The following is a 12,668-nucleotide window of genomic DNA, read 5'->3' on the forward strand; positions in this document are numbered from 1 at the left end:
GCTCACTAGACCGAACAGTAGGAGACCGAAAAGCATTAGGTAATAATATAAGGTACTCAAACATGATTGTAATCTGAGCAAGGTTAACATTAACCTTCCCTCACCCTTTATCCAGGCTTAGGACAGGCAATACAAAGTACTGGCAAGTTTAGAGGTTGTTTTTTGCTTTGTTTTTGTTTATTTAATGTTGTTCTGAAGCTATTTCCTTGTGGCATTTTTATGATTAATTATTTATATGGGAAATAAGCCACAATTAAAATGAAAAAAATAATTTTATTAACGTTTCGACGCCCAAATCGGGTGCCGTTGTCAAAATACAAAATATTACTAAAATAAACAAAAGTGTTGTTTGCTAAGCAAAAAAATTCTTCTAATAATTTATTTAATCTCACTCATTTATATTGGCAATTCAGACATATATTATACATTTTAAAGTAGAAGGCTTTAAAATGATATTGCCAATATTTATGAGTTGCGTTCCTGGGACGACTTACTGAAAGATAGTTCATTCGATTATATGAAATGAAATTCCTCGGTAGAATGCAGTAGGATGTGGTTACCCATACTGAAAGAAGAAGTCAATAGAAAGAAAATACCAAGATTAGTAAGTCAATAATATCGAGCTAGTACATATTTTATATTTTAGTATTACTTATATATCTAGTATTATTAATATTATTTATAATTTAAACATGTTACAAGTCAGAATTTGGTATTATTTTTTGAGAGTAAATTAATGTAAGACCAAATACTTACGATGTCGGGATAGTATCACAGGGTTTTTCCTGGTTTTCCCTTGTGATTTACTATGAAGTCTCTAACGCGAGAATTTTACTGTCGTTGCATTTGGTTGTCTTTTTAAAGACAGAGCACATGCTATAATTTTTTATGACGGATATTCTTGAGTTGGAGTTGATTTCATGTAATCGAATGAACTATCTTTCAGTAAGTCGTCCCAGGAACGTAACTCATAAATATTGGCAATATCATTTTAAAGTCTTATACTTTAAAATGTATAATATATGTCTGAACTGCCAATATAAATGAGTGAGATTAAATAAATTATTAGAAGAATTTTTTTGCTTAGCAACAACACTTTTGTTTATTTTAGTAATATTTTGTATTTTGACAACGGCACCCGATTTGGGCGTCGAAACGTTAATAAAATTATTTTTTTCATTTTAATTGTGGCTTATTTCCCATATAAATAATTAATCATTGTTTTTGTTTATTTTTTTGTTTTTATTTGTTTTTGGTTTATTTTTATTTATTATGTACAATACTAAAAATTAAATACTAAAAATAGTTTAGAGGTTGTTTTTTGTTTATTTTTTTGTTTTTATTTGTTTTTGGTTTATTTTTTATTTATTAATATGATAAGACAAATGTAATTACAACTAAATGTTATTTGGATGATTATTAAAAACAGTTAAAATGGTGTTAACGTCACTCTACTAGTGATGTTGATTATAGTTACTTTCGAGTATTCGTTACAAATCGTTACTTTTGTATAAAGTAATCATTTACAGTATTCGTTACTTTGATTACTATGATTACGTTTGTTACTTTTGTATTTGAGTACCGCGAATCATATCGAGAATCGTATTTCTCAGTAGGCAGGTATTTTGTATAGATATAGATCTAGATAAAAATATAGGTTAGGGTTAAAATGAAAAAGGTTCTACATCATTTACAGTATTCGTTACTTTGATTACTATGATTACTTTTGTTACTTTTGTATTTGAGTACCGGTAATCATATCGAGAATCGTATTTCTCAGTAGGTAGGTATTTTGTATAGGTATAGATATAGATCTAGATAAAAATATAGGTTAGGGTTAAAATCAAAAAGGTCCTACGTAGCAAAGATTTCACATTAGCTCTTAAAGTACGCCTAACAAAATGTTACGTATACAGTGTACTATACTATGGAGTGGAATCATGGACGTTAAATGTAGAGACAATGAGACGACTTAGCGCCTTTGAAATGTGGACCTATAGAAGGATTATGAGGGTTTCCTTACAGGAAAGGAAAGAGGGAACTTACAATTAAAGAAAGAAAACTACAGTATCTCGGACATGTGATGCGTGGCGAGAAGTATGGCATCCTACGACTCATAATGCAAGGAAAGATAGATGGCAGAAGAAGCATCGGAAGAAGACGAATTTCTTGGCTGAAAAACCTGAGAGAATGGTTTGGATGCAGCTCAAAACAACTATTTAGAGCTACTGCCTCAAGGATTAAAATAGCTATGATTATTGCCAACCTCCGTAGCGGAGATGGCACCAGAAGAAGAAGAAAAAATATAGGGTTCTCGCATTCGATCTTTGTTAATGACATACATTACATATTTTACGTATACCATTATACCTCACTCTGTTTCATCCTATCTTCTCCTCACCCTCACGATAACGATATTCGATAACACTCGTAAAATACCGGTCCCGTCCGTTACTCGCTGGGATACGATTGGTACGAAGTAATGAAGTAATCAGAGTAATCAAAGTAACGATTTGCCTCTCTGTATAGTAATCGTTACTTTCGGTATTCGTAAGTAACGAGTACTTTGTAACGAATAGATACTTTTTCAACATCTCTACACTCTACCCTTAATTTATTTTTACCTTCACTAATTTGTTAACGGATGAAAATTATTTCATATCAGACTGTACAGAATAACAATTCACACAGTCTATATATAAAAGAATACAAAAAAATATATACAATAAACAAAAAGACTGATATACAAAATCTTAGCATAATTTACTGATATCTTTTTTAATTTATGTACCATTTCGGTTTAATGCTGTTCGGTCTAGTGAGGTTTCGGTAAAGTGCTTTTCGGTCTAATAGGCTATTGATTATATTCAAAATAAGATAGCTAAAAGGAACTACAACGTTAACGGGGTTTTATTATTTCATATGGTCAATGGACATCTATATATAAAAAAACCGCGGAGTGCTACCATTTAAAGCGGTGCGTTTTTGAGAAATGGGTGAATTAGTCCCTGGGCATAGGTTACATTAGGGTGAGTTCTATGCACTTTTGGTACAAACATATCTACATAAAAATTATTCGTGGTTAAATTTCGTATCTAAATATCACTTTTTAAAGTCAATGATACTTTTTTTACGAAAATATATTCAAAAGAAAAAGCACAAAGAAACCCAAAAGAAAGAAATGTTGTTTTTTGCCCCATAACTTTTGTCCCATAACTTTTGTCCACGAGGATATAGGTATAGACATTGCTTTACAGAAAAAAACCTACATATTTCTTCTTTAAAATATTGTTCAGTAGAGGTAATCGGGATTTATAGTTTTTGAAATATGATTTTTCAAAGTTCTCCACTCACAGCAATTTTGGGCAATTTTCCTTGTTATTTCGCAAATATTGTTCTGTAACTTTTTTCTACGTAACTTTAGGTATATGCAATGGTACACGTAATACGAATAGAAATCAGTTACCTTTAAAATGGTCTATGTATAACGTACGACTTTTTAACGATTTTTTATAATATATAAAAATAAAATAATATTTTTATATAATATTATATTATATATAGTATATATAATATATTATTATATTATATATTATATAATACCTAATATAAAAAAATATATTTTTTACATTTTTTATGATTATTTTTGAAATTTTTCAATATAACTTTTTTTTCTTGTACATGAATATACATAAATTGCTCAATAAAGAGGGCTTACTTTCTGTTCTTTAAAATGGTGTATCATCTATATTTAAATAATGGAAACCGAGTGATTCTTTGATATTTTTTTACCTGTATTATTTAAAATTATTTCTTTTACAAAAATTACATAAACATAAGTCTTAGAAAACATCACTTTAGTTAAAATTACTTAAACGTTGACATTTAAAAAATTTTCAAAATCAAAGTCCACCTCTTCGTTAGCATTAGCTTCAATATCTTCCTCTGACACCTCAGTTATCTTAGAGTTCCCACAATTAGTACCCATGCACATGCACCCTTTGCAGAATATTGAACAACTAATTCCTATCTTCCTACAACCGCAGTTTTTTGTACATCCTTTGGTACATTTACATGCTATTTTTTCCAGCAAATCTTGTGGTGCAGGAGCTTTGACAGTAAATATTGGAATTAATCCATATTTTGAAGTTTGCCCGGCCGAGTCAAGTGGATTCAAAGTATTACCTATAAAAAATAAGATTCAATCATAACACATAATCACATAAAAAAGTTATAATGAGAAATTTAAAAAATAATCCTAACATCAAAAATCGTTGCAAGTACTTATTACATTTTGAAAAAGCATCTTATTCAAAAATAATTCTAGAATTTTTTATAATACACCATTTTAAAGTAAACAGAATAAGCTTTCTTTTTTATTATATAATATATACTTAAATGTAGAAGAAAAAAAGTTATAATGGGAAATTTAAAAAATAATGGTAAAAAATATAAAAACTCGTTAAAAGTATAAAATCTTGAAAAAGATAACCTCTTTAAAAGAAGTCGTACAACATTATATAGTAGAACATGTTAAAGATAATTGATTTCTATTCCTATTACATGTACCATTGCATATGCCTAAAGTTACGTAGAAAAAATTACAGAACAATATTTGCGAAATAACAAGGAAAATTGCCCAAAATTGCTTCGAGTGGCGAATTTTGAAAAATCATATTTTGAAAACTGTAAATCTTAATGACCTCTACCAAACATCATTTTAAAGAGAAAATATGTAAGTTTTTTTTCTGTGAAGCAATGTCTATACCTATATCCCCGTGGACAAAAGTTATGGGACAAAAAACAAAATTTCTTTCTTTTGGGTTTCTTTGTGCTTTTTCTTTTGAATATATTTTTGTAAAAAAAGTATCTTTGACTTTAAAAAGTTATATTTAGATAGGAAATTTAACCAGGAACAATTTTTATGTAGGTATGTTTGTACCAAAAGTGCATAGAACTCACCCTAATGTAAGCTGTGCCCAGGGACTAATTCACCCATTTCTCAAAAACGGACCCCTTTAAATGGTAGCACTCCGCCGTTTTTTCATATATAGAGATTCATTGACCATATTAAATAATAAAACCCCGTTAACGTTGTAGTTCCTTTCTATAGTACATAATTAATAGCCTATAATAAGTTCGGTCTACTGCTTTCGGTCTAATGATTTCGGTCTAATTGGCGTGTACATATAGTATATCGATATCTGGCACACTTATCCAGCTAAGTTTGTCAAACTATATTACGTCACTATAATAATAATAATTGGCATTTTTGCCTGGGAGATCCTTTCGGACAGGTTCCGGCGCTATTTACATCTTTAACCCTGTTTCAAGTAACTATAGTCGATGTACACACTAGCCCAGGGGGACCGACCGCTTAACGTACCCTCCGAAGCTCTATGAATGGCTCGTATTATTTTTAGAAATGAAAATGTCGTTGTTGGTGCCGAGAATTGAACTCGAATTTTATGTCAAAGACCACGAGACCGTAGATTTTCATGACCCTGTATATGGTCAAATTTTGTAAATAAAATAATTTAGCTGTAAGAACTGTTTCGCGGAAGAGTAAAATTTTAGTGGTAAAGTTTTTACAACGGTTGTTTAGAAAGTTAATGTATACCGCGGTTGATTGAACAATAGACAGTGCTTCCTAAATGGTTTCCTAGAAAGAAACGATGGTAAACATTTTTGTTTAGTTTAGGATAGAGGGTTTTTTTAGATTGTAAATAAAATTAATTTTAATATCTCCTACAAATTGACAAGAAAGAAATTTTGTATACAATACTACTTTTTCTTAAGAAAATAAAGTAGGCATATGATGTGCGGAGAATGCTTGTGGTTGGATATGAGAGCGATGGAAGGGGAAGAGAGTTTGAAAGTAGTGTATTTATGCAAAGTGTGTTAATTTGGTGACCGTGGAAGCAGATTCGTGTGAGACGAAAACGAGATCAAGTCGAGAAGTACAAACTCCTTGTGTCCGAAAAGATTCCAGTTTCTGTCAGTAACGAGTAGCAGTATTATATAAACTTTGAATCAGCATACCTAGCTGAGGGAAAAAATCTTTAGATTTTAAAGATTGATATTGTTTTTATCGAGTCAGAGATTTTAATTTGAGGAGAGAATTTGAACGAGTGCTGTTTTTTTTAACAGTTTGAAGGAGAATTACAGTTTGCAGAATCCGAGGAGCACGTTGTGGTAAAATTAAGGACAACACAATCCAGCAGAAGAAATATGGACGTCGGCAAAGGTTAGTCACATTATTTGTGAAAAGAAAGAGTTGTTTTGTATTGCATACTATATTTGGTTTTTTTTTGGAAAGCCACGTCAACTTAATAGTATTACACCATAATTTATTCATTCATAAATTTATAGAAAATATAAGTAATCGATTTAAAAAGTGGAAATTAAAATTTGTTTTCTTTTTATAATAATAATAAGAACAATCTACCGATTCAATTGAATGAATTTGATTCACAAAAGGAGATAATAGAATTAAAGGTTTTTTATGATTAGATAAGAAATTTTACAACAGAATAAAGTTGAGAATAAATTTGATTTTTTTATATTTATGGTATAGTATATAAATAAATAGTAGTTATAAAATTTATATGACTTTTTGAGTATATTTATGTTCCCTGTTTTGTCCTGGATAAAGCAAGCAACGAGAAATACTAGAAGCCACAAAATAAATGTAATACATACAATCAATTAGCCCTGAGAATATGTTTTTATTGAAAAATTTTATTAAATTTTGGTTTTGTTTCATGAGTAGCAATTAAAATAATTAATTAATTAATCTAATTAATAAGAGGCATCTTAATCTCATAACAAGGAGAAAATACAGAGCTTGATAGTATATACCGTTAAACCAGGACATATCGTATGTGCTAAAGTTAATTTTGACCATTTTTTATTTACATTTCACCTTACAGGGACCTTAGTATTTTGATAACATCATGTCGAACAAAATTTTTTAATCTGAATGCAAAACAACATTCTACACTCTATTAACCACCTGCTTCCCAACTAAGATGCTTATTTTACTAAAACGGCTTATCCTGTCGATTGTAATCAAGATCAATCAAGGTTTCAAATTTTTCCGCCTTTAAAGCGTTCTACAATATATAGTACCGCGACTTTACCAATTTCTGTCTTGAATTAGTGTAACTCATCAACGTCAGTCATCAAAAAGCTGATTAATCCTTAATTCTGTTGCAAAATGACAACATATGACATACACTACACTTAGTTTATAATCTAATACAGTACTTGTTTAAGCTCTAATATGTATATCGATATCTGGCACACTTATCCAGCTAAGTTTGTCAAACTGTATTATGTCACTAATACTAATATAAGGAATATCTATTTCAGAGCATCGACAGGACTACCGACATATGTATTCGCCCCTCAAACTCAGCTCAAAGTCGATGAAACGCCGCATTTCCCAGCCAACGACTCCGGCCGTATCCGACCTAGGAACCCCTAGGGGCTCTATTACCGAATCACCCACTTTGGAATTTAAACAACCCAATACGGCCAATAATACAGGTAAGGAAGATGAATCTATATCTAAACGTTTCGTGATTTAATTGTATAAATCTGTATATAAATTGTATTTTATGCCAGTACAACGCATAATTATAGTTATCTACAGAGTGTTCATAAAATATTGAAAAATTACAAATGCCACAGTTTCTCTCAATGAAACGTACCAGTTTGAGAGATGAATTGATTGCAAGTATGAGTCCATTTTCATAGCGCAAAAAGAAAAAAAAACAGAATGACTTACTTACAAATGGTACCAGTTTTGGGCTTTACAAATTCAGCAGTAAATAGGCTATACGTGCCTATCGTGTCATTGGTGGAGGCGCCCCATGTTATTTCTTATGGGAAAACGTCAAGAAAAAAGAATGTGTGTGTACTTTATACGCACGTAAGAAGTTATACGTCTATTATATGATTTCAACGAAATAAAATACTTTAAACAAGCGTTTCCCAAATGGTGGGTCGCGACCCGGTACCGGTCCACGAAAGAAAAATGCCGGGTCGCGTCGTCTCGCTGTCTCACATCTTGCATTTTAAGGCCGCGCTCTGACTGACGCCACCGCTATCTTTGTGATATTTTTGACTTCTTGAACAATGTAAATATGACATTACAAGGTAGCAATGTAAGTGCATTTAGAGTACAAGAGAAGATGGAAGCTGCAACATCAAAACTTAATTTGAGGACACGTCGGACGCAAGCAGGAAATTACAAAGCTTTTAAACAGCTAACAGAACTACAGAAAGAGTATAACGTGAATTCATCTTAGGATGAGATATCAGTAGCTTTCAAGGAACACCTGTTCTGGCGGCAAATCTGAAGGAATATTCCCCCATCGACAGCAACAAAGTATGGATAAGGAAACCAATTACAATGGACAGAGAATCCGAGACAGTCCTTCCTGATTTAGATGATTACCACTGATAGATTATTGCCTGCCTTGCCGCCAGGAGTACCCAGTTTTTGCAGGAAAAGCAGGAAAAAATTTCTACTTTCTTTTGTTACGACCTATAGGTGTGACGCGGGGTTTTCAATACTGATTTTCCTCAAAAATAAATACATATAGAAATCGTTTGGAAGGACCTGAGGATAATATTAATATTTTTTTCCTCCAAACGTTAATTTTTTAGTTAACCAGAAACAACTTCATACTTCTCATTTGTTTTATTACATTTTTGTTTGAGCTAATGATTCTTTATTAAAATATATAAAACTATAATAAATATTTAAATAACTATATGTTTTCTTGTACACACATACCAGGGTATACAAAAAAATGTGTGGGTCACGAAGGATACGCACAAAAATAACCGGGCCACAGAAAAATAAGTTTGGAAAACGCTGCTTTAAACAGTTTATTTTTATTTTATTTAAATATTAAACTAATTTTAATACTTACCACTTTAGAAAAATCCAAAAATTAAAAAAAAAAAAAAAGAAAAAAAGACAGCAGTTGTCCGCATTTGAACCCGGGGCCTCTCGATCTGTAGTCAATTCAATGTCCCCCGACTCCATGACCTCACTGTTTATACGGTTTCTCAGACATTATGACAAATCACGGTAACAAATAGACGAAGTGAAGTATAAATAATTATAAAAATGTTTTAATAATACAAAAATTGGAAAAATTCTTTGTAAAAGGTATAAAATTTATTAAAAATCCCTTTAAGGGCTACATCACAATAAAACGTTTTCGATTTTATAAAAAATCATCATCAGTGTTGCATCAAAAAAATGCCTTAGGATGGATACATGGCAACAACGGTAATGCCCTTAGGTAAGGTATTGAATTTCCCAACACGTGGGATGCAAATTGAGTTGTTTACATTCAGTTGCCATTAAGTCATTGGAATGTAAACAACTCAATTTGCATCCCACGTGTTGGGAAATTCAATACCTTACCTAAGGGCATTATCCTTGTTGCCATGTATCCATCCTAATGTATTTTATTTAAGTATGCACCTTTAATGCATCCATATTATATTTAAAGGGTTTTTACCCGAATATTTCTTTAGTGGCTCAGCTGGCATCCAATCTGTCTAACACTGATGATGATTTTTTATAAATTCGAAAACGTTTTGTTGTGATGTAGCCCTTAAAGGGATTTTTAATAAATTTTATACCTTTTACAAAGAATTTTTCCAATTTTTGTGATTGATGGTATACAGCCAACTACAGGAAAAATTTTTCATTTCCTTGTGGATTTTTTAATAATACGTATTATCTTGCTCCCGGGGAAGACAAATCCAAGGACCAAAAATTATAATAAATAATATATTTACTAAAAACACTAATATATTCTTTCCACGCCTTTTTTGGACTGATATATACATAGGGCCATTCCATTTCAAATCACTTAATTTTGGAGCAAAAAAAATTTTGGACCTCCGATTTGTCTGAAAATTGGTATATAGCTTCTACGGGACGTAAATTTGAATTATATTACAGTACCAAAAAAGTTACATGCAATATTATAGTCAAAAATATAGGCGTCTACTGTAAGTACAATTAACTCGAAAATATCGACCTCACGACAAAAATTGTTAAAAAGAAATTGTAATAATTGTAAATACGATTTATTTGGAACAATTTCAGTTCCTACCATTTTTGTCGAAAATTTAAAAATGGCGGAGATATTGAGCAAAACAGGTTCTCCTTTAAAATCAAGATGGCTGCTAACGTAACGGAGGAATTCATTCGTGATTTTAAATTTAGGTTACTATTGACTCCCCTAAAGATCAGAAAAATAAAATTTTGGGCAGCTCGGCATTCAAGGTCAAATGCTATCCCGACTGGACTAATATATACTTTTGAGTCTGATATTACTGCATGTAACTTTTTTGGTATTGTAATATAATTCAAATCCTTCTCACCACTTAAAGTCCTATGTTTTGTCTATCTGTGGGCAAATTTTCAGCCAAATCGATTATGATGTATTTTGGGAATGGAGAAAAATGTAAAAACGGTATTTTAACGTTTTCTTCACTATAAAATTTGATCAAAAACTTGTTTTGAATCAAAGTAACTTGTTATAATGCCATATAATGACATTTTTGAGTCCCTTCTATTAAAATATTATGTTTTCCATTGATACTTTACGATAGAAAATGCAAATTTGTATAAATAAACACCAAATCACTGTAAAATCGCATAAAATAACATTTTGAGAAAAAAAGAAGAAGAAAATTTTTTGACCTTAAATATTTTATTTTTACGTCCCGTAGAAGCTATATACCAATTTTCAGACAAATCGGAGATCCAAAATTTTTTGCCTGAGTGATTTGACATGGAATGTACCCATAACTTAAAAGATTTAGCAAAGAATATAGACGTTAAGAGAAAGTATATTATTCTTTGGATTTAAGAACGAACTCCATACTGTATGTGTGAGCATGCGCGCAGAATAATAAAAATTCACTCCCAATCGCACCTAAAGAAGTTAACTTCAAAAAGCTAAGGTTTTGACTCTTTTTCTGCTGGAGGCTCGCCTTATCGTGACGAATTTTGTTCGAAGCTGATCACGAGTTAGACCTGGTCACAGTATATAGAGGTTCCACAGTAAAATCACTCTTCTGTCGGTGCTTTGATCTCAGGAAGTAATACAGGCAGTACGCAATTGGTAATTCACCAGTGGTGGATGCGGGTTTTCCCTGTTAAAAGCCGTACGTTTCTATGCGAGAGTGGGGCAAAAGCGACTGCCAACATTGCGCGGTCGCCATGCGCGACTACAGATTTTACTTCCAATTTTTCGGAGAGTGGTTCTACTGTCCCTCTTTATACTGTGACCTGGTCAACTTTAAACTCGGACAGGTCCTGGTCAGCCTTGAACATATTTCGAACAGGTCTCGAATAGATCCTTATCAGCTTTTAACAAAATTCGTCACGAACAGACGAGCAGTCGCGCCTCCAATAGAAAAAGCGTCAAAGATGATCAGAATTGACGTTTTCCTATAAGTTTAAGGAATAACAGGGCTCCTCCACCAATGACACGATTGGCATATAGCCTATTTACTTACAGCCCATCCTCAGGTGCAAACGTTACCAAGTTAATTAACAACTACAAAAAGAAGAAAAGTGATAATCTAAAAGGGGTAGTTCCCTGGGTTGGCTGTATACCATATAGTTAAAAAAACATGAAGTAAAACCACTTCTATGTAAAAGGTATATTTAATAAAATTTTAAAAATCCCAATGGATTAAATAAAATAGTTTCATTCAGAACCAAACAATGGTTGTACTTAAAATTCGATCTACATTAGAGTATTTTGAAATTGGATAGGCTAAACGCCTTGCAAAAACGCCTAAACACTTGGAAGACCTCGTTGGCCCAAGGTGGTTGTCAGGATTCTCGTTTAGAGTCTTACCATGTTCCCGGAAGTATTCTTATAACATCGGCGTTTAGCCTATTCAATTTCACAATACTGTAATGTAAGTAGATCGAATTTTAAGTACAACCATTGTTTGGTTCTGGGGCTAGTTAGCAAGTATTCACGAATTCACTGATGATGGACTGATAGATCCGAAAACGTTCTGAATGAACCTATTTTATTTAATCCATTGGGATTTTTAAAATTATATTAAATATACCTTTTACTTACAGGGTGTTAGTAAATAAGTATGAAAAATTTTAAGGGCTAATTCTACATGAAAAATTAATTCCAGTTTGCTCTATAAACATATGTCCGCAAATGCTTAGTTTCGGAAATACGGGGTGTTGAAATTTTTATTTCAAACTGCCAATTTATTTATTGCTCTAAGACCAGTTGAGCTGTGAAAATGAAATATGGTGAGTTTTAAGAGGTAGTTATTACGAATTTTATGACATACAATTAAGAATTTTGTATTCATCATTGGCGCGCCTACGGGCAATGGTCTGAATTATTTTAAAGAAAAAAATAGTACGCCACTGAGATATTTCGAATTAGAAATTATTTTTAAATTCCACGTCTAATTTATGATAAAAAACCTTTCTTGCCTTTTTTTCATATGATGCACCGTTTTTATGCAGAAAAATAAAACATCTTGGCGCATATTTTTCATTTCTTAATACATCATCAAGAACTATCCAATATAATAATACTAAACTAGAACAATAACAGAAAATATTACTAATACCATTTCAA

The 12,668-nt window shown here is 31.7% G+C and overlaps 1 protein-coding gene across 4 annotated transcripts in view; it reads left to right on the forward strand.

The window, feature by feature from the left end:
- The window catches only part of LOC114343583 (anion exchange protein 2), a 732,215-nt gene that overhangs the window by 463,347 nt on the left and 256,200 nt on the right, over window positions 1-12,668 (forward strand). For all 4 annotated transcript variants that reach the window (XM_050650923.1, XM_050650925.1, XM_050650926.1 and 1 more), the window contains one exon: window positions 7,375-7,551. In XM_050650923.1, coding sequence (XP_050506880.1) covers window positions 7,375-7,551 — 177 coding nt within the window. The remainder of the gene's footprint in view (window positions 1-7,374; window positions 7,552-12,668) is intronic.

Source organism: Diabrotica virgifera, chromosome 5 (assembly GCF_917563875.1).
Source record: "Diabrotica virgifera virgifera chromosome 5, PGI_DIABVI_V3a".
Lineage (NCBI taxonomy): Eukaryota > Metazoa > Arthropoda > Insecta > Coleoptera > Chrysomelidae > Diabrotica > Diabrotica virgifera.